General features: G+C 35.4%; 2 protein-coding genes across 2 annotated transcripts; both read right to left on the reverse strand.

Annotated features, from left to right (window-relative positions):
• Positions 1–6290: 6290 nt before the first annotated feature.
• LOC133316484 (uncharacterized) lies at positions 6291–13223 on the reverse strand. Its single transcript, XM_061518240.1, has 9 exons — positions 13163–13223; positions 11291–11406; positions 11143–11191; positions 10957–11045; positions 10784–10840; positions 10090–10107; positions 9939–10004; positions 9400–9486; positions 6291–7179 (listed from the first exon to the last, which is right to left on the reverse strand). The coding sequence occupies exons 1-9, from the start codon at positions 13221–13223 to the stop codon at positions 6715–6717; spliced, it is 1008 nt and encodes a 335-aa protein (XP_061374224.1). The 3' UTR covers positions 6291–6714.
• A 4168-nt stretch (positions 13224–17391) lies between these two features.
• LOC133316508 (uncharacterized) lies at positions 17392–19811 on the reverse strand. Its single transcript, XM_061518267.1, has 4 exons — positions 19636–19811; positions 19001–19112; positions 18665–18736; positions 17392–18014 (listed from the first exon to the last, which is right to left on the reverse strand). Exons 1-4 carry the CDS (start codon positions 19761–19763, stop codon positions 17925–17927), a joined length of 402 nt encoding a protein of 133 aa, XP_061374251.1. The 5' UTR covers positions 19764–19811; the 3' UTR covers positions 17392–17924.
• Between the last annotated feature and the right edge of the window lie 6212 nt (positions 19812–26023).

Below are 26023 nucleotides of genomic sequence, written 5' to 3' on the forward strand. Positions count from 1 at the left end.
AAGATAACTTTAATATTATGCTTACATATTTCCAAAAATATATAATTTGTAATTTCATTTTGAATAAAAATAGTAACCACTATTCAATGCGACGGGAGTACTAAAATCTTTCTCAATCCGAAGAGAGTAAGGAATTGTTTAGATAAAAGTTCGAGTAATGGCCCCTGTGGTGGCTATTAAAACAGGAATATTAGTGGTGAAGAGAAGAGAGTGAAGTCCAAAAGATTTTGCAATTTCGTATATGAGTTCAAATAATTGTCGTCATGTCTTGTGCTAATGTTTCTGGAAATGCCGTGCCATATTTTTGAACCTAATGATACAAATTTTATATGTTGTACCTCTTGGGTCAAAATTAGTAACCAGCATGAGTCACTAAAGATGATAGAGATGTATTTTGTATAAAAAAGTGTATTACTTTTGAAGTTCTTTAGTTAAAATACAAAAGTAAAATGAGATTAATTTTTCTTCTTGGAATCATTTCCTCCTCCGTTTCCCCTAAGCTTCCTTATTAAATAAAAAACTTCCACCATCCAGTAAGTATAAGAAGTTATGAATTCGATATGATATAATTTTTTCCCAAAGATTTGTTAATAAAATATTATATTGAACTATGAAGTTATGAACTGAGCTGTCAAAATGAGTAAGTCCGTACTATTAGGTGTTACTCCGTGTGGGTTAGGGCTAAAAAGTCTGCAAGGTCAAATAAATCTCAATAATAAATGTCCACACGGGCTAAAAGTCCTATGGGTTAGGGCCAATCTGTGGATCATCCAAAATTATAATTTCATATTTTTTTTTATCATATTCAATATATTAAAAATATTTTAATAAATAAATATTTAACATTTTCTTAACATATTTTATTCAAATTATAAATCTTTTATAATTTAATTTTTTAATTGAATAATAATTGTACACAAATATACAAGTGAAAATGTAAACAAAATTTTAATATAAGTGAAAATTAAGTTACTATATTTACTAGATTCATTATTAAGATGTTATTAAATAAAGATTTTCTCATCAGCAGTCATAATAGAATATAACAACTCTAATGGAAAACTTTAAATAAAATAATTATGGAAAAATGAACTTAATATCAGTATTGAATAACTGCTCTTAGTATGCTATATATTTGAAAGTAAAACCATTGATTTTCTTCAACTACTACTGTTATAAAAAAACTTTTTAGTTATCAATATCTACAAAATTACTAAGGTGTATTGTATACAATATGTTCCAATACAAATTTGGATATATAACATGCCTAGACGTCAATAGAAAATATCATTTTTATTGATGTGCAGATGAAATTTTATGTTGAAGTATATCACTGCTAAAAATTCATTTTTTTTATAAAATATTATTGGTGATCTTTCACATGGTTCATAACATGTGACTCTTTGTTTTTTATGACATTTGATATATTTTATAACCATCACCCTAAGGGTGTGTTGAATTGTAGAATACATTCAAATGGGAGTACTGTAAAATATTATATATGACATTTCACATGAATTATGGATGATCTTTCACATGGTTCATAACGTGTGACTCTTTGTTTTTCATGACCTTTGATGTGTTATATAACCATCACACTAATATGTGTTGAATTGTAGAATACATCCAAGGGGGTATTGTAAAGTATTATGGATGACATTTCATATGGATTATGGATGATCTTTCACATGGTTCATAACATGTGATTCTTTATTTTTCATGACATTTGATGTATTTTATAACCATCACACTAATGGTACGTTGAATTGTAGAATACATGCAATGGGAAGTATTGTAAAATATTATTGGTGGCCTTTTACATGGTTCATAACATGTGGCTCTTTATTTTTCATGACCTTTGATATATTCTACGATCATCATACTAATGGTGTGTTGAATTGTAAGAATGTTCATTAACCGATCCAAACCGTGGTGATCGAACCAAAAATCGATAACCGAATTAATCGAAAACTGAAAAACCAAAAACAAAGAAAATGCATACTTTAATTGGATTGGGTCGATTTTCGGTTTGGTTGGTGAAAACCGATAGAATCCAAACTGATCAAATGTATTATGTATTTAATATTTTTGAAAAATAGTGACTTGAAATCTTGTTGTTTTGTAGACTTGGAATCTTTGATGTTATAGATAGCAAACTATCTTGTTTTAGTTTTTGATTGTCTATTAATCTATTTTAATTCTTCATGAGTTTTAAGACTTGTTTTAGTTTGAAGACTTGTTTTAATTTGAAGACTTGAATTTTTCAGTGGTTTGTAACTTTGAATGACTTTATTTTGGCATACCTAATAATTTGTATGGCTGGAATTTTAGGATTTTTGAAAAACCGAAAATGGATCCAATCCAAACCAAATAAAATTGGATTGGATCAGATCAGATTTAAAAATAAAAATCCAAACTGAATGGATGATTAAATAATCAAACCCAAGCGATTGGATTGAATGATTTTTGCTTTAAAACCGATCCGATCTAGGCCGCGAACACCTCTATGAAATTGTAAGTATTCCCCTAATTATGTTTAGAGTCCTATATAAGGATATATCTTATATGGAAAAAATGATACTTGGTGAATTCAGAATATAATAATATTTTCTTACCATCAAGAGCTCATATTTGTTCTTATCTTATTCTTCCTTTGATTTTCTTTCTACATTTCATTTTCTTTTCTTTCATACTTCACTTTCTCTTATAGGCCTGTTTGGTGTGATGTATATGGCCTAATAGTATAAGTTTATACAATACGTTATGACATTTTTAGTTGTATGGTGTCACCATTATATAGTATAGCTTATACAACAGAATCCCTTAATACATCAAAACGATGTATAACTTAATCCGGCTTAAGGGCCTGTTTGGTGTGACGTATAAGGCATGAAAGTATAAGCTTATACTATACGTTATGACATTTTCAGCTGTTTGGTGTAACCATCGTATAGTATAAGCTTATACAACATAATCCCTTAATACATCAAAATGATCTATAACTTAATCCGGCTTAAGGGGGAGGATTAGGCCTGATAAGAGATTAATGTATTAACATTGTTGACCAGTGCAATTCTAAAAAATTAATATATTATTTTAATATTAATATATTAAAATAAAAATTAATTTTTCAATATATTAAATTTTAAAATATTGAAGATTTTTATTTTTATAAAAATTAATTAATGTTTTGGACACACTCATCAATAAATTTTTATAAAAATTAGTATCATAGGACATTTTTTGAAGAATTATATAAATTCTTTATTAAAGGATATTTTAATTAAAATTATTTATTTTTATCCTATATAGTATTATACAGTGTACCAAATATTAGATGATATTATTTTTATACAATATATTATTTTATACAATATCATGTCAAACGTTGGATAGTATTAAAATTCAATCAGGTCTTATACAATAAGGCATTATACTATCAGGCCTTATCCTATACTATGCATCAAACATGCCCTAAGAGGAAGGGATTAGGCCTGATAAGAGATTGATGTATTAACATCGTTGACCAGTGCAATTCTCAAGAATTAATATATTATTTAATATTAATGTATTAAAATAAAAATTAATTTTTCAATACATTAATTTTTAAAATATTGGATATTTTATTTTATAAAAATTTTATTTTTTGGATATGATGATCAATAGATTTTTATAAAAATTAATATTATATGATATTTTTAGAAGAATTATATAAAATCTTTATTAAAGGATATTTTTGTTAAAAATATTTTTTTTATCTTATTTAGTATTATACAGTGCATTATCAAATACTAGATGATATTATCTTATACAATATATTATTTTAAACAATACCTTGCCAAACGCTGGATAGTATTAAAATTCAATTAACTCTTATACAATCAGGCCTTATACTATCAAGTCTTATACTATCATGCCTTATCCTATACTATGCATCAAACATGCCTATATTCTCCATTAAATTCACAATAATTTTTACTTATATTATATTTATAAATATTTAAATTATATAGTTTTTAGTTTTTTTATAATAAAAATTTTGATGAAAGAAAAAATTTGACCCGGAGACCAACCCTAACCCAACTCGCTAAATTATAGGACTTTGAAGGTTAGGGTTAAAAATAGCCCTACCACAAAAAAGCCCTAATCTAGGGCTTTGCAGGTTGGCCCGCGGTCTTTAACTCATTTTGACACATCTATTTTTTATTTTATTTTTATAACAATTTGACACCTCTATTAACTGTAATTTTAGGGGGATGTATTGGATTGGTATTTCAAAGGATTTTAATAGATTATTTTTGGACAAAAAAATCCATTAGTATTCAATTAGGATTTTAAAGGATTGAAAAAAAGTCATGTGGTATTCGATTAGGATTTTAAAAGATTATTTTAGAGTCCATCCAAAACCGTTGGTATTCAATCAGAATTTTAAATAAAGGAAAAACAATCTTGTGGTATTCAAAAATCTTACGATTTTAATGGATTTTCTATTAGCGTGGATTTCGCGAGACTTTTTTAGTGAGAAATATAAATATGATGTCTCTCTCACAATCTCACCCTAACCCCTAGGATTTCTTAAGATTTCTCTATTGCAGTGTCTTTTTCTTCTTTGGGTGGGTTGACCCACTCGAAACCGAGTTTCGCCATGAGAGCTTCGTCAAAGCTCAAAAACAACAGATTTTTGAACTATTTTCATCACAAAATAATTCAGAAACAACAATCCAACAAGATTTTGAAATAATTTTTGAAAGTTTAAAAATGATTTTTCGAGCTATTGGTCATGATTTTTCTTGGTACGAAAATGCGTGATTTTTGTATTAAAAGCAACATAAAATAGTGGAAAACAACATGGGAACAAAAATCCCCCAAACCAATTTTCATTTTACATCAATGAAAAAAGATCGATTTAAAGAATGATTGAAACTTTCATAATATGAACTTTATGTTTCATAATAATATATTCGTGAACGAAATTCTTTCGTTATAGGAAATGATTTCAAACAATTTTTGTATCAATAGATCACTAAAACTTGCTTTTCAAAAACCGCAATTTAAGATTTCAATGTATTGATTGAAAACAATTTGAGAAATTTTCTAAACTTTCATGTAAAAAAATTCAGAAATTCAGATTCAAAATTTTCTTAGAATACTCAAGGAAAACATGTATATAATATATTGTTAGAAAACTCTCATCGTGTAGAACAAAAACCCTAAGGTTTACAAGATCAATTGCAAAAAATTTCAAACGAAAATTTATCATGAATTTTACTAATTGAGAAAATTATATTACGTTTTACTTTTTTTTATTAATATCATTGCATTTCTTTGTTAACTTTTTTTATTGACTCTTGTAATTTTTAATGTTTGTTAAAAATTCATATGATTTTTTAAAATCTTATAAATTCATATTGTCCTTTCAAATCTTATAAATTCTATTAAAATCCTTTAAAATCCAATCTTATAAAATCTTAATTGTAAAAAAAATCTTTTAAAAAAGTATTTAAAGTCTCTCCAATTCTAAATAATCTTTTAAAATCTATAAAAAAAATTATCTCAAAAAGTCTTTTAAAATCCTAATCCAATACATCCCCTTAAAAGACAATGAATTATTTCATATTTAAATCAAACCTCAATAAGGGATGAAAATAGAGACTTCCAAATGGGTTGTTGAACCAAAATAGACCAATTATTTTGGTTTACACTGTCATTATCTTATGTTTTAATTATTTGCTTTTAGAATTTGATTGGATGAAAATAAAAATGTTTTAGTTGTATATCTACCAACCTATTAAGTATGCTTGACGAAAGCTTAGTGGCGATGTTATGGTTTAAAACCGCAAGCGATAATCGTAAAGGAAAAAGTATTTATTTTAAATTTTAAAATGTAAAATAATATATTTTTGGAAAAAAAAAATCTGTTCAAGGTAAAAGCGATAACTGATTTTTTTTTTTTCAACACTATTATCTAATGTACACTTTTTCCATTATCAAATTTTGTTTATACATGCAAGTTAATTTAATATTCTCCATGCCATCGTCCCGTCTATGAAAAAGAACAGAAACACAATAATCGCATTTGGATGTTTTCGTCCTATATGTTGGAAATCAACAATCACACAGAATCGAGAAAACAGAAAAAGAGATAAGAGTAGAGAGATTGACACGATTATTTACCCTGGTTCACCCAATATAAGCTACGTCCAGCTTGTCTGTACTATATTCACCTCACCGCCACTCGTTACAAGTCTCTCGGTTTACAAGGCAAATATAAATAGAATTACAAGAAACCCTAACAGCAGCTATTCATGGGCCCAAGCTCAAACTGCTAAGAAAATTACAATAGAAACAGAGGCCTAAACATTACCTAGCCTCTACGGGCCTGGGGGCGCTGCCCCCCGGACCCCTGCCCGCTCACCTGGGAGCGGGACCCCAGTTGCCTTTTTGCTGACCCCGACAATTAGGGCCAACATCATCATGTGAAGTATGAGCCATACCCAACACTATACACATCAGCGCGGTTATGTTCGGGTGTCTTGGCAGGAACACCTTTAATCTTAAGCAGTAGTGATCCTCAGATTGTTGACTGTCAAGGACGTCCATTTTACAATCTACACCCGTGTAGTTTAGAAATATAACGCACTACAGCTAACAATTAACAGGGGCAAAATTCCAGATAATGGGAGCCAGGAACCATACCATAAGGATTGCATTCCTTCAACTTGAAGGTGGCGGCATGCCAGGGTTATTGAGAGGTGGTGGTGGCATTGAGGACTGAGGATATGCCATAGGCCGCCCGCCTTGTTGCTGAGGTGGGGGTGGCGGTCGCCAAATAGGTGGTGGTTGGCTTGCCATTACCGTTGGCGGTGGAAGAGGCCTTGGAGGAGGCGGAACAGCTTGTGAAGGTGGTGGCATCTGCATACTAGAGTGAGGTGGCCTAAACTGCTGGATTTGATGTGGAGGCATTACAGGTTGTAGCATTGCTTGACCTAGCGGTTGTTGATTCCATGCTGGTTGTCCAGCTACCGGCATTGGCTGGAATGCTACGGCCTGAGGGGGTGGCGAACGGAGAGCAGGAATATGAGCTGGAGCAACCCCATTAGCGAAGGGGCAGGGAGGCACTGGAGCAGCAATGGTACCATTAGCCAGAGCAACATTGGGAAGTGTTGGAGGCCCACTGGAAAATAAAATACCAGAGCAGCAATGGTATCAACCCTAACTTATTAAACTAAGCATACTACTCCCTGATATAACACTAGTTATTGTAACATCCCCCTTACATCTAATTTAAGGTTAAAGTTAACAGAACTAAATAAACAACCTATGTAATAGGAAAAACAAACATAATTATCCAACTCTTATTAATTTCTCTAAAATTCTCAAATTCCTCCAAGTGTTAGGTTGTTCCCTGTTTTAGTTTCACGGTGCCAGAAAAACAATAGTCTGCGTCTTTCCCCAATTTTTGAATACCTCTTCAGCACGTAAAATAGCACCATTTCCTTTTTCATTTTGTTTTGTTTAAAGTTTAAACTAGAGAAGACAGGAAATGTTGGAAAGCTGTCATTGATTGTTCCAACAAATCATCCGTCTAGTGTAAGAATATTGAATTTTGATAGGATCAATAAATTGTGGTACTCTACTATCTTTACTGTTTTCGTTTGTTAATGGTACAATTTTTTTTTTACATATCTTATAATTTGTATCTGATTTAGTTTAAAATACAGGATCTTATAACCCCAGTGAGTTTATGATTTGATAAAAGGATGTCCCCCTCCCACCCATATATATATATTTTTTCGTTCTTGAGTGTTATATACTTCAGAGAGTTAGTTTCTATTTTCGATTATTTGATACCTGTACAAATACATTTATATATAGTTACTGTACTAGCTATTATTTTTCAAAAATTGAGTTATTGATCAAAGCATAAGATGACTCTAAGATACCCTCAAGACTTTTTGAAGTTTTGGGTGAAATCACAAAAGATGTATAAGTAAAAAGTGGAATGATATGCGTTAGTAAGGTGTCAGTATAATCAAAGGTCAAATGGAGATTATAGTAAAACAGTATGCCGTCCTACTCTCTTTTAACTTTGGATAATGGAAAAAACACTAAGGCTATGTCTGGATAGATGGAAAGGGACAGAATGGAACAGAATTACATCAACTGTCATTGTTTGGATTGTTTAGAGATGCAATGGAATGGAACCACATAGAATGTATTCCATCCATCCAATAACTTTATTTCTCCTTCCCCCACCGGGGGCATGGATTGGAACCACTCTATATAGTAAAAGAAAAGTTATAAGTCTTAACATTTCACCCATTTCGCAAACAATGGAATGGAGACTTCCATTTATTCCATCATAAAATATCCAAACAACGGCATGGTAATTTTATTCCATTTCATGCCATTCCATTCCACTCATCATTATGTATCTAGAGTCCAAACATAGTTGAAATGTCTAAAGTTAGTCATGCATAAAACTCACAATTAAAATTAATGATTTATTTAATATTAGTTATTGTTTGTTAGGGTCATTTGCTACACACATAAATTTAGAAGTGCATTATGGTGGGAAGATAAGAGGACGAGTCTAGAGCAGAGGTAAAACTGCTTCTTCGTGAACGAGAAGTCACACATTTCATGGAGTGTGGTTTATTATGGTGGGAAGATGACATTACTGAGTATAAGGATGGCAATATGGTTAGATTGGATGGAGAGGAAGTTGAGGAGCTAGATTACTTTTAAGTTATTAGACATGCTAACTAAGTATTATTCACATAGGAATCCAGTTTAATACTTGATACCTGGATGTGATTTTTGATGTAGATTAAAGCTTCTATCATATGATATTGATGTGTACGCATGATTAAGCTGCATAGAGAGTATAGCAATGACATGGTGTCACCTATCTATATGACAATGTTTTAAAAGTTGACACAATTATTGGTAGTTTCTTTCAAGTTCCTACCGCTGGAAAGAGTAATTATGATGGTGATTGTGAAGTTGAGGAAGAAGTAGGACATTACTTATATCACATGGCAGTTTAGTTTATTCTGTTGAAGTTAACAGTTAAATTAGATGGAAGGGAGTATTTACAATAAGTTATGTTAAAAGGAGTAATTTGCCTAATTCAATAAATGAGGGAGAAAAAAGCAACTTAAGTAATAAATGAAGGGGGAAAAGTGTAATTGAACCAAAAAAATAAATGGAAATAAATATAATATAAGTATGGACATTTGAGTATAGACTATTTGCAACTGTTTCGAGCCACAAGAAAAATACAGTTGAAATGAGAAATATGGAATCTGTTTATATCCGAAAGAGCAGAATAAGTGTAACAAAATAATGAAAGGTTGACCTGATACTACATTCCTACAAATGATGACTTAGGCATACCTCAATAGCTGAATTGGATGCCTCAAATGAATCATAGCTAATGAAGCCAAAACCACGGGAAATTCCTGACTCAGGATCTCTCATGATCTGCAACAAAAAGCCCTGAACATCAGATCATATGCATAATTTTGGGTGAAGTCAATCCATCTAGGGATGGAGGGTTGAGACAGCTAAAGAAGTATATTTTGCTTCAAAATATATTCGATGAAATATGAGATAGAAACAATAGCCATTTACAAATATATATGCCACATAAATGGGATAGTGGAAGAGTTGATGAAAAATAAATATGTTAATTTCAGGTAATAAGAGACGGTAAACATATGGGAATTGTTAACCCAGCCATATATGAAGTTATTGTCATCTGCTTGATACAATAAATTATTTGGAATAATGGACCAAACAGTAATGCCCATAATGAGAAATAAGAAAATGGAGAAGCATGAAAAGTATTAGTAATTGCTACTAACCAGATACTGTTACGTAGTGACACAAACATGATGCTATTGATGTAATGAAAGATATTAAGCGAACAAAACCTTTGGATTAGTAACAATAACTCCAAATGCACTGAAAGCATCATACAAGAGCTTCTCATCTACATCCTGCAGCAACATCAGGAACAGTCATGTTAAATCTCAAAGCTCAACACATGAGCTTGTTAAACACTCGCATAATTTGGTGACTTACAGAATCAAGTTGGGATGCCTGGAACCAAAAAATAGTAAAATCATACTCTTTAATAAAGTAGCATGGATGTTAATTTCTCTTTGATCAAGTGACATGGACATTGATGTAAGATTGAAATACAGCAGGACTTGAACAGAGTACAACAAAGTTCCTAAAAACAAAAGGTAAATATGATAGATTAATTAACATGTGGAGAAAAAAGATATTCAATTATAAGAGTGAATGATATCTTGGAATGACACACAATAAGGGTTGGGAAAAATAAAAGATAAATATTACATATTAGTACTTAAAACACAATTGGTGTCTTTTTCCTGTTTGCTTTCCAAAAAAAAAAAAACACAATTGGTGTACAAGAATGCTGATTCCATTCTTGCATACCTTCCGTGGAACGAGGATACCTATGTTTAGTACAAGAAAAAAGACATGGAAAGTTAATTCCATTATACGGCTCTAAGCCTAGACTCCTCAGAGACAAGAACTGACATTCGATCCGAAAGTGGTGGTAACGGAGATTCTTGGCAACAATGAATCAGTTGATGCTTTGTTTCCTTATTTATCATGATTAATACTTTCATTCCACACGCAAACATATAATTAATATGATTCCACTCAAAAGAGAACCAAGTGCGCGCTCACACATAGAGGGAGAGAGAGAAGACAAAAGTCACGGTATAAGCTTCATATGGAATACCTTATTTACACGTATTGGTTTTCCATAGAGTTTAATCATGTTAAGCACCTTGATGGCCTGCAATGGAAGAAAAAGAATAGCAAATAGTCAAACATTAGTCAGCAGCTGCTAGCTTTAGAGAGGTTGCATGTGTGATTTGCAAATAAATGGCCAGAGTTTTCGAGAACACTTACATAGTCAGCATCTTCTTCAGTCCGGAATTCAACAAATCCATAACCTTGATGTTGGGTGGTCACTCTGTCTTTTGGAACATAGACATTTACTGAAACAAATGGAAGGAAAAAAAGCTTATATCTAACCCTGAAATATCTAAGAAAATCAATCACAATAACAATTTCGTTCCAGATGATGAGACATACCCACTGGACCTGCCTGAACAAACAGCTCCGACAATAACTCCTCAGTTATCTGATAGCAGGCAGCACCAAGAAAATCAGTTAAGCGTGTTTGGTTTGGGTGAAGGGTTTGTGGACAGGAGGAAGCATAGAGAAAGTACTAAATAAGAACCTGAGGGTCCAGATTTCCAACATAAGCAGTAGCATCTTGATTCCTCTCCGCTGAGTGTTGACCCAACAAATTTGCTCCCACACCAGGTATCTCCTTTTTGTTGGGAACTCGGTTCCCTCAAGCTCGGCTCAGGGGCCTTTGCGGAAGTCAGTCAATGAGATCCTGATCTCGGATCTCGGCAATACCTCGGCCTGAACTTCAACAGGTCGGGCAGCGCAGCGAAAAATCAAAACGAAAAACGGGAGAGAGAGAGAACACAAGCAATTTTAACGTGGGAAAACCTTCTCCAATGAAGAAGTAAAAACCCACGGGACCTAGTCCAGATAAAAAATCCACTATGAAAATAATGGTTACAAAGAATCAAAATACACCAATGTGGTGGTTAACTCAACCTCTCCAACAATGGTGATAATCAAACCTCCCTAGAGATGTTTCACTCAAACTCTCTCTAGAGATCCCTCAAATACAAAGCATAAAGCTTTGCTCAAACAATTTTCTCTCAAATATCAAATCTCTCTCATCTTAACCTAGCCTCCACCCTCAACTAATGAATATATAGAGGAGGTGGAATTTAGGGTTTAAGGTTTAGGGTTTTTGGGAAACCCCTCAATGGGCTTGGGCTTAGCATTGAAGGAGGAAGCCCAACAAATCTCACCCTCCGACTTCAATGCGTCGGCTTCAGCATCAACCCGGCTCCTTCAAAACAGTCTTCAAATTTTCTTGTTGGAACCGACTTCTTCATCATGTCGGACCAATTTTGGTCAGTGTGCACTTTGACGAGTTCTCGCTCTCCACCTTTTACCACATCCCGGATCCAGTGATATCTCACATCAATATGCTTAGTGCGGGAGTGATAGGTCGAATTCTTCGTAAGATGGATTGCGCTTTGATTGTCACAACCCAGCTCGTACTTGTCTTGATCATGGCCGAGTTCCATGAGAAACTTCTTCATCCACAGCATCTCTTTGCTTGCCTCAGTAGCGACAATGTACTCAGCCTCAGTTGTCGATAGTGCAAAACATTTCTGAAGTCTTGATTGCCAGGAGACAGCTCTTCCGGCAAATCTCATCATGTATCCCGTCGTCGATTTCCTCGAGTCAGAATCTCCCCCTAAATCAGAATCCGAGTAGCCTTGCAACTCGGCTTTGCCTTCTCCAAATCGGAGACATAAATCGGTCATACTTCGGAGGTACTTGAAGATCCACTTCACTGCTTCCCAGTGTTCTTTGCCGGGGTTTGACAGATATCGGCTTACCATTCCAACAGCATATGCCAAGTCGGGTCTAGTGCAAACCATTGCATACATCAAGCTTCCGACGGCGGATTGGTACGGGACCTTCATCATCTCATCTTTGTCTTCATCAGATCTTGGACATTGCTTCTGGTTCAGCTTTATATGTCCGGCTAAGGGGGTGCTCATTGTTTTGGCTTTGTCTATGCTGAATCTCTTCAGAATCTTCTCAATATACTTCTCTTGACTCAGCCACAGTAGCTTCTTTTGTCTATCTCGGATAATCTTGATTCCGAGAATCTGCTTTGCAGGGTCGAGGTCCTTCATTGCGAAGGACGAGCTTAACGCCTTTTTCAGGGCGGATATTCTCGATTTGTCTTTCCCTACAATAAGCATGTCCTCAACATATAACAACAATATCAGAAAATCTCCGGCCTCATACCTCTTCACAAATACGCAGTGGTCGGCTTCTGTCTTCTCAAACTTATGATCAGTCATGAATGATTCAAACTTCTTGTATCACTGCCGAGGTGCTTGCTTCAAGCCATAGAGGCTCTTCTTCAACCGACATACCAAGTCTTCTTGGTCTAGAGCTCAGAACCCTTCAGGTTGCTCCATATAAATTTCTTCTTCTAAATCACCGTGAAGAAATGCCATCTTCACCTCCATTTGTTCTACCTCGAGGTCCATTGAAACCGCCATGGCTAATACAATTCGGACCGAGGTCATTTTCACCACAGGAGAAAAAATCTCCTCAAAGTCTACTCCTTTCTTCTGATTGCAGCCTTTCACTACAATCCGGGCTTTGTATCTCGGCTTCAGCCTAATCTTGTAGACCCATTTATTCTTCAGAGCTCGTCTTCCTTCTGGAAACTCGGTCAGCTCATAAGTCTGATTCTCATGCAGAGACTTCATCTCGTCTTGCATTACCTTTTCCCATTCTTCTTTCTCTAAGCTCGTCACAGTCTCATCATAACTCTGAGGCTCATCGTCTTCAGCAACAACGGTGTATTCATCAGATGGGTATCTTGTAGAGGGTCTTCTTTCTCGAGTTGGATATCTCGGTTGTTCTTCAGCTTGAGAACCCGGTTCATCATTCTCATCCTGGATCTCATCATCAACTCAGACCTCAGTGTCTTGGTCATCATCAGCATGTTGCTGGTCGTCATCATCTTCATTATTTTCTTGATTTTCTCCCCCTGCTTCAGCTCGGACAGGAGGGATGGGTTCTTCACGTCTGACAGTAACTCGAACTTTAGGCTTCGAGATGTCATGAATGTTCTCATCTTCATGAAAGATCACATCTCGGCTTCTCACTATCTTCTTATTGATTGGATCCCAAAGTCGGAACCCGAACTCACATCTCGGCGAACCAAGATAAATGCATTCTTTAGTCTTCCCATCAAGTTTTGCCCTTTCATCTTTAGGGATATGCACGAAAGCTCGGCATCCAAACACCTTCAGTTGATTATAGGCCGTTTTCCGACCTGTCCAGACTTCTTCTGGAATTTCTCCTTCAAGTGGTCGTGATGGTGAGAGGTTGATCAAGTCAACAGCAGTTCTGACGGCTTCTCCCCAGAATGATTTCGGCAATCCGACATTGGATATCATACTTCGGACCTTCTCTTCAATAGTCATGTTCATCCTCTCAGCAAGTCCATTCAGCTGTGGAGTCTTGGGAGGCGTCTTCTCAAGTCGGATCCCGGTCGCTCTGCAATATGCATCAAATGGGCCGCAATACTCACCACCATTATCAGATCGGACCACCTTCAATTTATTGTCTGTCTCCCTTTCAACCATTGCATGGAATTCTTTAAAGGATTGGAGTACCTGGTCTTTAGACTTCAACAAATAAACCCACACTTTGCGGGAATGGTCATCAATAAATGAGACAAAGTACTGAGCTCCTCCAAGGGATCTTTCCGATATGGAGCAGACATCAGTATGGACGAGGTCAAGAATATACTTGCGTCGTCTAGGTTGATCAGGTCTCACAAAAGAAACCCAGTGCTGCTTTCCAGCTAGGCAGTGCGTGCAACTATCCAACGCTTGGCCTTTCAACCCGGTCAGTAATCCTTTCTAGTTCAGGATTTGGAGCCCTTTCTCGCTCATGTGGCCGAGGCGCTTGTGTCATAGCTCCAAGCTAGGTTCATCTCGGACATAATTGGCTTCTTCGTCATTAATATTTCCTTGCATCACGTACAAGGATCCTTCCTTCTTACCTCGGGCCACGACCAAGTTTCCCTTGGCCAGCTTCCATCTAACACTACCGAAGTAGTTCACTAACCCGGCATCGTCAAGTTTGCCTACCGAGATTAGGTTCAATCGCATGTCAGGTACATGCCTCACATCTTTCAACACAAGTCGGCATCCGACATCTGTGGTCAGGGTTACATCACAGACACCAACAATCTTGCTGGTCACCTGATTTCCCATCTTCATGACTCCAAAATCACCACCTCGGTAAGAGGAGAAAAAACCTTTGTGTTGAGTAACGTGGAAGGTGGCACCGGAGTCAACAATCCAAGTGCAGTCATCATAGGCAACATTCAAATAATTATCCTCACCTAGGAGGAATATCTCGGCATTCGAGTTAGCAGCCACCACAGTGGTGCTCTTGTCTTCCCTCTTCTTGGGAACAATCTGATCCGGCTTCACAGAGCCGTTCTTCTCATCATTCTAAAAAGTCCAGCAGTCTGGCTTCTTATGACATGTCTTTCCACAGTAAAAGCACTTCAACTCATATCTCGGCTTTGACCGACCTCTGGACTTTCCTCTTCTATCACGATCTCGACCTCGACTCTTGCTTCTACCCCGAGAGTCGGATTTCCCTCTGTTCTCAGCAATGTTGGCCTCAGACGTGCTAGAAATACCTCGTTCTCTTCTCTTGGCTTCTTCGCACAGGAGGCTGTCTGTCACGACATCCGTCTTCAATTTTCCATCTGGAGTCGAATTATTCAAGGTTACCACCAGAGTATCTCAGCTTTCTGGTAGCGAGCTCAACAACAGCAAGGCCTGCATCTCGTCATCAATTTTCATATCAGCCTTTGACAGCTGATTCACAATACCTTTGTAGGTGTTGAGGTGTTCAATCATGCTCATGCCATCCTTGGATTCCAACTTCACAAGTCGGCGAACCAGGTGTGCTTTGTTCCTGGGAGTTTTCTTTTGAATCATGGACGCCATCTTCGTCGACAACTCATACACGTTCGTGAACTCGGACACGTGCTCAAAGAGGCTCTTGTCAATATATTTTCTTATTGTAGCTACCGCCTTACGACTCTGGATCTCCCACTCCTTATCGGTCTTGCCTACCGGTCTCTCATCAAGGATAGTGGGCTCATGTAGATCTTTGCAGTAGAGATGATCTTCCATCATCGGTCTCCAATAAGTGAAATTGTCTGCGGTCAGCTTCAACATTGGTTATGCCACTGGTCTCCATCTCGTCTCCCTCAGAACCCGTCGAACTCGGGCTCTGATACCACTGTTGGGAACTCAGTTCCCTCAAGCTCGACTCAGGGGCCTTTGCAGAAGTGAGTCAATGAGATCCTGATCTCGGATCTCGGCAATACCTCGGCTTGAACTTCAACAGGTCGGGCAGCGCAGCGGTAAATCAAAACGAAAAACGAGAGAGAGAAGGAGAGAGAGAGAGAACACAAGCAATTTTAACATGGGAAAACCTTCTCCAATGAAGAAGTAAAAACCCACGGGACCTAGTCCAGATCAAAAATCCACTATGAAAATAATGGTTACAAAGAATCAAAATACATCAATGTGGTGGTTAACTCAACCTCTCCAACAATGGTGATAATCAAAGCTCCCTAGAGATGTTTCACTCAAACTCTCTCTAGAGATCTCTCAAATACAAAGCATAAAGCTTTGCTCAAACAATTTTCTCTCAAATATCAAATCTCTCTCATCTTAACCTAGCCTCCACCCTCAACTAATGAATATATAGAGGAGGTGGAATTTAGAGTTTAAAGTTTAGGGTTTTTGGGAAACCCCTCAATGAGCTTGGGCTTAGCATTGAAGGAGAAAGCCCAACACTTTTATTATCCAATCTTACAGTACTAGTGTATGCTTCTATAACAGAGAAATGTCATACCTAGTTAATGGCTATACAGCTTCATAGTTCACACAGCCTTGGACAATATGAGGTAAGGTTCTCAAATGGTATTAAGGAATGTCAGGTTGATCAATTTAAATGTTTTCATTAGTCTTATGAGTCCAAATGGTGTTCTTATATCTTCATTGGCATTCCTCTCACTTTCTATCACACATTGCCAATAGGGTGGAAAAGGGAGTGCTTCTCGTGCAAGAGCAGTTGTTTCCTCAAGTCAGTCAAACAACAAGATAGCACTAGTGCAGACAGTTACCGGATTTTTGCATGAATTGGGAGCAAGCCCTACAGATTCTGAGTGCTCAAGTTGCACAGAAGGTTGACAGTAGTTATAGATTGTGCCAAGATCAAGAGTAATCATCCAGAAAATCAGAGCCCCGAATGTAAATATTAAATATAAAAGTATAACTCTAATTGCTATAGCTGATGACCAAAGCTAGCATGTAAAGTGAAACAGTAACATCACATCTCCCCTTGGATGAAAGAAGAATATTGCCAAATTTTTTAGGGTTAAACTAATATATAATCATGTTAGCAACATCAACATGACTAATCTTCCCCACCCATCATGCATATTAACATTTAAACCCTTACACCAGTATCAATTTAAGAATTTTTCTCTCACAAAAATATTGAAATTTGAATGTTGAACTCAACCTAAATAAAGGCAAGTTCTTTCCTTTTATTATTATTAATTTTTTTATTATTATCATTATTACTATTATTATTATTTATTTATAAGTACGCAAGTCCATTCTGTTAATCAACTATAAATAAAAAAGAAATAATAAAAATGCTGCAAGTTCCGGATCTCATTATGGTATCAGTATATCACAATAGTGAATAAAAAAAAAAAAAGTGGATATCTGTTACAAAAGACAAACTGGATTAGCAAGATGCTAGCCCATAATACAATTGAAGTATACAGAGGACAACCGGTCTACATCAAAGAAAGTGAAACATCGTAAACTATTACTCATCATCTGGAGATACAAAAAATAAAATAAAATAAAATAAAGTTCCATCATCATTTGTCCATAAGAAAGTACAGGGGGGAATGCAACCCCCAAAAATAAAAACCGCAATGATTAGTGTGACTCATGTAATTTCTATTCCCAGGATGGCCGGTGAAAATTTGAGACCATCAATCATACAGTCAAATTTTTCCATGGTTGAAAACTCTTTTGTATGCTGCAAATATCTTTGAAACATTTGTGCTTAAGAATAAACCACTGAAGGATAAAGTGACACAAAAAATCCACTTGGCGTAAATGCTTTCATGATTAGTTCATGTATCGTGAATTGCACTTAAACTTTTCCTCTTCAAGCTCTCGTTTTAAAGTTTCCACCCTTTCAAGCAAGACTGCATTCTCCTGGTAGGTTGAAGGTCATTAGAAGACTTGAATAATGTTATGAAAAACAAACAAATTATGCGTGCCCAAAGAGAGCCGAAAATAATTTCATCCAACGTCATATTAATAAGGATATTGAAAATTCTACTGAATCAAAGTTAATTTCATTATTAATTCGTCAAGAACAGCATTTAAAAGCTTATAAAATAGGCAATAACTTGAACAAATGGGCTTATAAAAGGGTTGCTGGAAAACAAGATGATGGAAAAGGGTGACATAGAGCTCCCAACTTTAGGGAACTCCGCAGCTGAAAAGATGCGGAAAGGTCACGGAGAATGAACTGTTTTGATACCATATTAGAAGTTCTATGGAATCAAAGTAAATTTATTGGAGAGGTGTCTAGATATAAATTCACAAATACAAGTCGATGAATTCATTTGATCGAAACAACTAACAGATAAAAAGATAGAAATAGGTTGCAAATAAAATTTGATACTTCAAAATTTGGTGACTGATTACAGTTAGGCTCTGCATTGTGTCTCTTGACACAATTAGCAGTTCACAGTGTGGCTATCCTTCAATAACTTTATTCTTGTTTCCCTAAATTGGAGAAATGAATAGAAGAATTATCATAGGGAAGCATTTGATTAATATTTTATGATGACATATACCTTTTGCAGTATCGCCAATTTATGGTTAATCCCAGAAGAAGCATCCCCCATCTTCTTAGAGGACTCCTGAAACTGCCACAAATGCAATTATACAGTCATTATGGGATAGACAAAAGGAACAATTTGTTATTTTATTGGTTGAATAAATAAATATTGATTTCTACAATTCTGTTTTTTCTTGGTGCAGATATATCATACATACCCCATTCCTACCAACTGAAATTAGGAAGGGTTAGGTGTCCTACCAACCATAGTAGCACAAAATTTGAAGCTGAGTCTTTCTTATCATTCAGTTAGGAAGGTAGAAAGTAAAAATCCAAAGAAGAGAATACATACCACTTGAAGTTCATGTAAACATTTTTTTGCCCTATCTACCTCCTCATCATACTTTAGCCTCCACTCAGCAGATTCATCCATTGCCTCCCTGTTAGCAATATCAAATTGTCTTCTGCAAACAGTTGAGTGAACCAAACACAATCATCATAGAAGCTAGAATAAACTAACCCTATAAGGCAGCCAATATAATGGTAAAATACAAATTCAAGCATCCCAGCAGTCACAGAAGAACAATACTTCTTTTAGCAGTGTCAATTCAAACCATGAGAATTGTAGGGAACTTTTTTTGCACTATGCAGACATGGGAATTGAAATATCTGTGCTATCCCCTGAATGATAGCCCTCAATTGGTTTGATCAAAATTCGGAGAAATACGACAAGTACATGCAATTTATGAGATTTATTTGTGCTTCATATGATGGGTATATAACTTTAAATTAAAATCAGCAAGGCTTTGCAGAAAATAAACCAAAAAATGAACAAAACAAGGGATCTTTTCATTGTTTTCAAAATAAAAAACAAATAGACTCACAAGAGTTCAACACAAGCAGAATGAACATAACCTCTAATTATTAAAAAACAATTTTTTTTTCCCATTAACAGAAGAAAAATGAAAGATTATAAAGAAGGGGAACCTTAAGAGCTCAGTGTCATCAGAAGAAATATTGTAGTCAATAGCCCAAAGCCTGAAATAGACTGCAATACCCATTAACATTAGAAAAGCCATACACACTAAGATTGACCTTCTCTTCCCTCCCACCATTTCTCTCTCCTCCGTTCTTTCTTCCTCACTCTCTGATTTTGTTCTCCTCTTTTTCTAATAACGTTGTTGGGGTCCCAACAACAAACGTTGTCTGTGACTGTGAGAGACAGTCACCTGTTAAATCATGCTTCTGGATCTATTTGATCCAACCTCCTTTTTTTTTTTTTTAAGAGTAAACACTTTTTGAGATAATATCTACGAAATTCTTTTTAGTACCCGGCAATATTAAATTGGTCTCTAACAGTATGTAAAAAGGGCTACGTTAGTGACGGAGGAGTTGACATAAGGACTAATGTGGCCCTTTTTCATAATTTTAGAGATCAATTTGGTCCTTTTTTATTGTCAGAGACCAAAAAAAATTTCGTAGATATTGACAGAGACCAAAATAGGTGTTTACTTTTTTTTAATTACTAAATGCCTTTGTTTGGTGTCAGGGAATATATTGGGCCTGTATGGGTTTGTCAGAGTGATGACCCTTGAAAATGAAGCCTACCATACATGGCCCATGTAACAATGACATACAAGAGCCTACAATTTCAGCCAAAAAAATAAATCCAATTCATAATTTTGGTTGGGTTATGTTATTTAGTCCAACATGCTTGTTCCCTAATTGGGATTTTTTGAGTTTGAACTCGAAATAGTAACCCCTGTTCCCTAATAGACAGAGATTTTTTTTTTATCTATATTTCTTTTTTGTCAAAATATATATTTTAAAGAAAATTAATTTTTTTCATTTTTGTAATTTTAAAAATTAAAATATATTGATTATTTTTTGTTTAATTTTTACCTATTCATATCATTAATAAAAAAGCAGTGTAGAGTGTGCAATTTTAAAAATTTTTATAGAAAAAAAATGGTATTAATGTTTCTCTTGGAAAATGAGAATAATTTTATCTCTTACATGAAAATGGATAGAGTCCGATAAAAAGATGAGAGAGAAAAAAATGAGTTCACTCTCGTCAGTTTCATATAAGTACATGAAAGTTATCTCTATTTTACAGGAGAAATATGCTGAATTTTTTTTTTTTTTTTTTTATGCAAATGAAACTGTATTTTCTTATAACTAGCACCACGTAAGTTTAGGTGCTTCATTTATCGGTATGCTATTAACTGATGAAAGCCCAAAATGATACATTGCTTTTCAGTTACGTACGACTCTAATCCAAAGCAAAAAATTCAAATATCAAACCTAAGAAACTTCTGTTGGTTCATACAAATATATATTCTGTACCAAAAAACGAAGGGTATTATCTCTTATTCTGTCCCACTAGTCATGCTCATGACCTGAGAAGCTGTGTTGTAGAGGCGGATGAGGCGGAAGGCTTGGTGTGGTCTAACTCTTAGGTTGAAATATAATATTACGCTTTAGATGCTTTTTTATAAAAAAAACTTACAATTATATATGCAAGTGCAGTACGAATTTTATCAAATAGTAGTACTTCAGTTGGTGCATGAGAGCTAAACAGGTGAGGATGAGAGCATTATTTGAATCTCTTCAGTACCACCTTTGGGAGGAGTTTAAAATCTTAATCCTAGACTTGTCCTGAATCGGATTAGTTGCGAAACAATGAACTGTTTGAAATATTTAAAAAAAGAAAAGAAAAGTGAGTAAGAATTTTGAACTAAAATTTTATAGATTAGTACAATGTTTTTGTAATATTTAAAGGCAACAATGGGTAATTTCATATAAATTGTTAAAACCTTTAGGTAACCTTGGATTTCAGAGTTCCGATGATCTGCCTCATCGCAAAGGTTCGTCGGTTTTCAATGCAGTTTATGACTTTTTTATCATAACATTGACAATATTATTCAATTTTTTTAGATAAATACATTATTTTCGTAATTTTAACCAGAGTGTGATGAAGACCAAAAGTCGCCCCCCCCCCCCCCAACCAAAAAAAAGATCTATCTTAAAGAATTGAATTTTCGACTTTAGTAGATTATTTGAGTAGATTATTCAAATATGTAATATTGGATGTCCCATCTAAGTTGGTGGAATAAGGAGTTATATAGCCCATGCATGTATGAAAACAAAACCGTAGGAGCACATCAAATCAAGGAGCTGCAAGCGCCCCTCGTTTGATGCTCAATAATCAATTCCACAGTCCTTCGAATACTACCTTTGCTGCCAAATCAGCTTAATTCCTTCATTTGTCAAACTCGGATATGGACACAAAACATAACCTTAGGAATTTTTTTTATCTTTTCAATATTATCCTGGAAAAGTAGCCTTATATGCCTTTTATAACTTTTGCACTTTAATTTGATATTGAGAATCATTTCGGCACCATATATAATTGGGAAAAGTGTGTATAATTTTGAAGGATGTAAAGTTGTGTCATTTTAAGAGAGAGAAAGAGATAGATAAAGAAGGAGAGAGAGTTGACAAAAAAAATAAAGTTGTGGGTCCCACCTCTTTGTGAGAGTGAAAGGATGTAAGTTGTGTAAAATTTAAAAGTACAGACATTTTTCCCTATATAATTTATAGTTTGCATCATAATAATGATCAAAACAATTAATGGAACCTATAGGGATTCTCTTTTGTCCCAATATATATTATCACTAAGACTACAAAAGAATAATACAGATAGGGCCGGCAAAATACGTTGGGCCCGGCCAATCCGTCTCGCCCGTAAATATGGCGAGGTAGTTTATACTTTACAACTCGTCTAACCCGCCCCACATAAGTGCGGGTCAAAAGTGGGTTGAACCCACCATCGGACGGGCTAGCCCACATAAATCTTTTTTTTTATAGTACATAAACTTTTATATCAAAACCTAACCCCTAACATTATGTAATTTCTATGGCTTTTGATACGGTCCCCGTATATGTTAGGTCTAGGTCCAGTAGAAGTAAGGCTTAAAAGGCCTAAGCCACCGTTAGCGACATAATCACAAAAGACGACATATCCATTAATACAAACTATCTCGCCATGAAGATAAGAATCTTGCTAAATACTTGGCCATCAAGCTTACATAACTTAAACTACAAGGAATCATCATTGTTGGAATCAGCAGCTCAGATAAGTTGGCAACCATCAGAAACCAGTGAAGGGTTGGCAGCTCCAGCTTGCCGCCATTGACCATAAAGTGGTCTACTTTGAACATAGGCTTACTCATTAAGGAAAAACATGAGAGAGGTCACCCTTCTCCGCCAAATAACCAGAACACCGCCTTATGACAGACAGTGAAAAACATGACACTCAGGTACTATAACATTAACCCAGGTAAGATCTCTCGCTTTTGTACTTGAACCTCCTAGAATACTAAACTGACTTGAGCGAGGGAGTGCCTTTATAGGTACCCAGCCCAGTCGCTCTCATTCAACTCAGATAAGAAAAAGTATTATCCAGACATCTCGCAACATACAAACACATCCCGCCTGGACCCCAAGCATCCTGGTAGCATCACAATATCAATCCTTCTCTTCGTCAACATTTCAATTAGTGTTGGACTGATCATTGGCGCCATTTGTGGGGTCAATAAATTTTGAATCCCACTTCATAAAAATTCAAAATATGGTTGATACCAGAAGCAAATCTCAAAGCCAGAATGTTTCCAGAGGAAGGAAGAACGAATGACGGTCATCTCAACAAAGAACTACTTATTTTGTAGCTCCAAATTCACCCCGGCAAAATTCTCCAACACATCAACAAATACTAAAGCTCCTGCAATAACAAACTCAGAAAATTAAGAAAAAAACAAAAAGAATTGCAGAAAATGAAAAAATCTCAGGAGAAAAAACAAAAAGAGCCTGTTTTACATGAAAAATCTGATCAAAACGCGCAAGAATTCTCCCCAAAAGACCTTGACCCATCAAATAAAGAGAAAAAGAAAATCAAGGCTCATGAGAATTCTTATCAAAACAAGAATTCAAAAGCAGTTTCTAGGGTGGCTCACTATTTTACCCCCCAGATCATGGACCTGCCCATTCCTAGGGATATCAAGGTTATCACTGAAAAGTATAATGGTAAAGGTGATCTTCAAGAACACTTGAAACAATTCCAGACGAATATGATGGCTCATGATGTCCCTGATGTTGTAGGATGTCGTCTCTTCCCAACAATGTCAAAGGAAGTTGCTTTCAGATGGTATTCAACTTTGCCTTCCAATTTAATCAACAATTAGGGAGATCTCGCCAATTAATTCTTGGTGTGATTTGCAATGAGTAAAGCTAAATACAAATCCACCCCCGCGCTCAAAACTGTCAAATAAGGTATTAATGAAACTCTGCATGATTATCTTAATAGATTTTTTGATGAATCCTTGTTGGTAAGTGATCTTGACCCATAAGTGTCTTTACAACTTATTACCGATGGTCTGCAGAATGGACCATTTTTCACCTCTTTAGCTAAACAAAGACCAAAAACAATTGAAGAGTTGCGAGCGAGATTTGAGAAGTTTATCAATCTTGAAGACTATAAACGATCTCGCGATGGCCCAAGTGAAAAACTTTGGATCAGGGAATTTAAGAAAGATTTTCAGAAGGACTTTCAAAGAAGGCTTAAGGAGAAGAAAAAATGGGAGAAATTTGTAAATTACACACCTCTTAATGCTTCTCGATCCCGCATTCTTATAGAAGTCTTTCACACTGGCCTAGTCAATGTCGCACAACCCCCTCCACTTAAGAGGTACGGTAAACACGATGAGACAAAATTTTGTGAATTTTATGATGACGTAGGCCATTCAACTGAAGACTACTATCATCTTAAAATTACGATTGAAACCTTGATTAGAGAAGATAAGCTCAAAGAGGTTATCGCTACATGCAAAAATGATAAAATTCAAATGAAGTGAGATAGAAGTCCTGATCAGGATAGGAATCCTCCCAGAAGAAATTATCTGAATAGAAGGAATTACAGACAAACTAATCGACAAAATGATACACCTACCAATTATGGGCGCTATGACAAACCAAGGGAAAGATCTCCACATGAAAAGAGATGAAATCAACAAATGGCAGCATAAGAACATAACCAACCTCAATTACCCAATAATGTCGCAGGAGTATTGGGAACTATTTTTAATGGTGTTGCTTGAAGAGAAGAAACCTATTCTCGAAGAAAGAGACATTTGAAAGCTATCATGACTCTTAGTAATTGCCCAAAGGTTTCATCTTGCTATGTTAAGAAAGCTTCCATAAGTTTGAAGAAGATGGTTGTGGCGACGTCATTCCAAATCACGATGATCCTTTGGTCATTTTAGCTTACATGGAAAATTTACAAGTAAAAAGGATTTTGGTAGATAATGGAAGTTCTGCCAATATTATATTTTGGGAAGCTTTTGAAGGCATGAATATCCCAGAGCAACAAATTATACCCAGTTAGATTGATTTGCTAGGATTTTCATAAGAATGCGTACAGCCTAGAGGCACAGTTGAATTACAGGTTACATTCGAAATCTTGCCTAAAGCTAAAACAGTCAAGGTATGCTTTTAGATAATAGATTGCTCATCAGCTTATAATGTTATCATAGGTAGATCAACCATAATTGGTATTGGGAAAATCATTTCTATGCCCCATCTGCTTATGAAATTTAAAGATCCATAAGAAAGGATAATAATTGTTAGGGGAGATAAAAAAGTAGCACAAAGTTGCTATAACGTTAGTCTCAAAATGACTAACGAACCCACACCTAGTTACCGTCTCGCACCAGCTCAAAAAGGAAAAGCATCTATCAACATGACTGAATTGGATGTTCGTGAAGAGTTGCGAGATGTACGTCCTCAACTAGATGGGGAATTAGAAGAAATCAATATTAGACCTCAACCAGAAAACACTACAAAGATTGGGCGATATATACCCATAGAAGAGAAAGATAAAATCATAGAAGTCCTTAAGAAAAATAAGGATTTTTTTGTCTGGACAGCTGTCGATATGCCAGGTATTGACCCCAACTTTATGTGCCATCATCTTTCTCTTGATCCATAAGCCAAACCTATAGCTCAGAAAAACGAAATATTTCTCCTGAAAAACAAAAAGTGGTTGATATTGAAGTGACCAAACTCTTAGAAGCAAGAATTATACGAGAAATTACTTATTTCACATGGCTTTCTAATATGATCTTGGTAAAAAAAGGCTAATGGTAAGTGGAGAATGTGTACTAATTATACAGATCTGAACAAACATTGTCCAAAGGATTCTTATCTATTTCCCAATATTAATAAGTTCAGGATATCATATCCTATCTTTTATAGATGCATATTCGGGATATAACTAAATCCCTAAACCAGATGAAAAAGCCACAACGTTCATTACAGA

The sequence above is a fragment of the Gastrolobium bilobum genome, unplaced genomic scaffold (genome assembly GCF_033153095.1).
Source record: "Gastrolobium bilobum isolate Gb01-03AN ecotype WA unplaced genomic scaffold, APGP_CSIRO_Gbil_v1 utg8685, whole genome shotgun sequence".
NCBI classification, from domain to species: Eukaryota; Viridiplantae; Streptophyta; class Magnoliopsida; order Fabales; family Fabaceae; genus Gastrolobium; species Gastrolobium bilobum.

Coding starts and splice junctions, on each gene's coding strand:
- LOC133316484 (XM_061518240.1), bottom strand. CDS start 13,223: ATGGCGGTTTCAATGGACCTCGAGGTAGAACAAATGGAGGTGAAGATG. Junction 11,192..11,290: donor TTGGAAATCTGGACCCTCAG/GTTCTTATTTAG, acceptor GCCTGCTATCAG/ATAACTGAGGAGTTATTGTC. Junction 10,841..10,956: donor CTGAAGAAGATGCTGACTAT/GTAAGTGTTCTC, acceptor CTTCCATTGCAG/GCCATCAAGGTGCTTAACAT.
- LOC133316508 (XM_061518267.1), bottom strand. CDS start 19,763: ATGGTGGGAGGGAAGAGAAGGTCAATCTTAGTGTGTATGGCTTTTCTA. Junction 19,113..19,635: donor GATGACACTGAGCTCTTAAG/GTTCCCCTTCTT, acceptor AACTGTTTGCAG/AAGACAATTTGATATTGCTA. Junction 18,015..18,664: donor AATTGGCGATACTGCAAAAG/GTATATGTCATC, acceptor TCAACCTACCAG/GAGAATGCAGTCTTGCTTGA.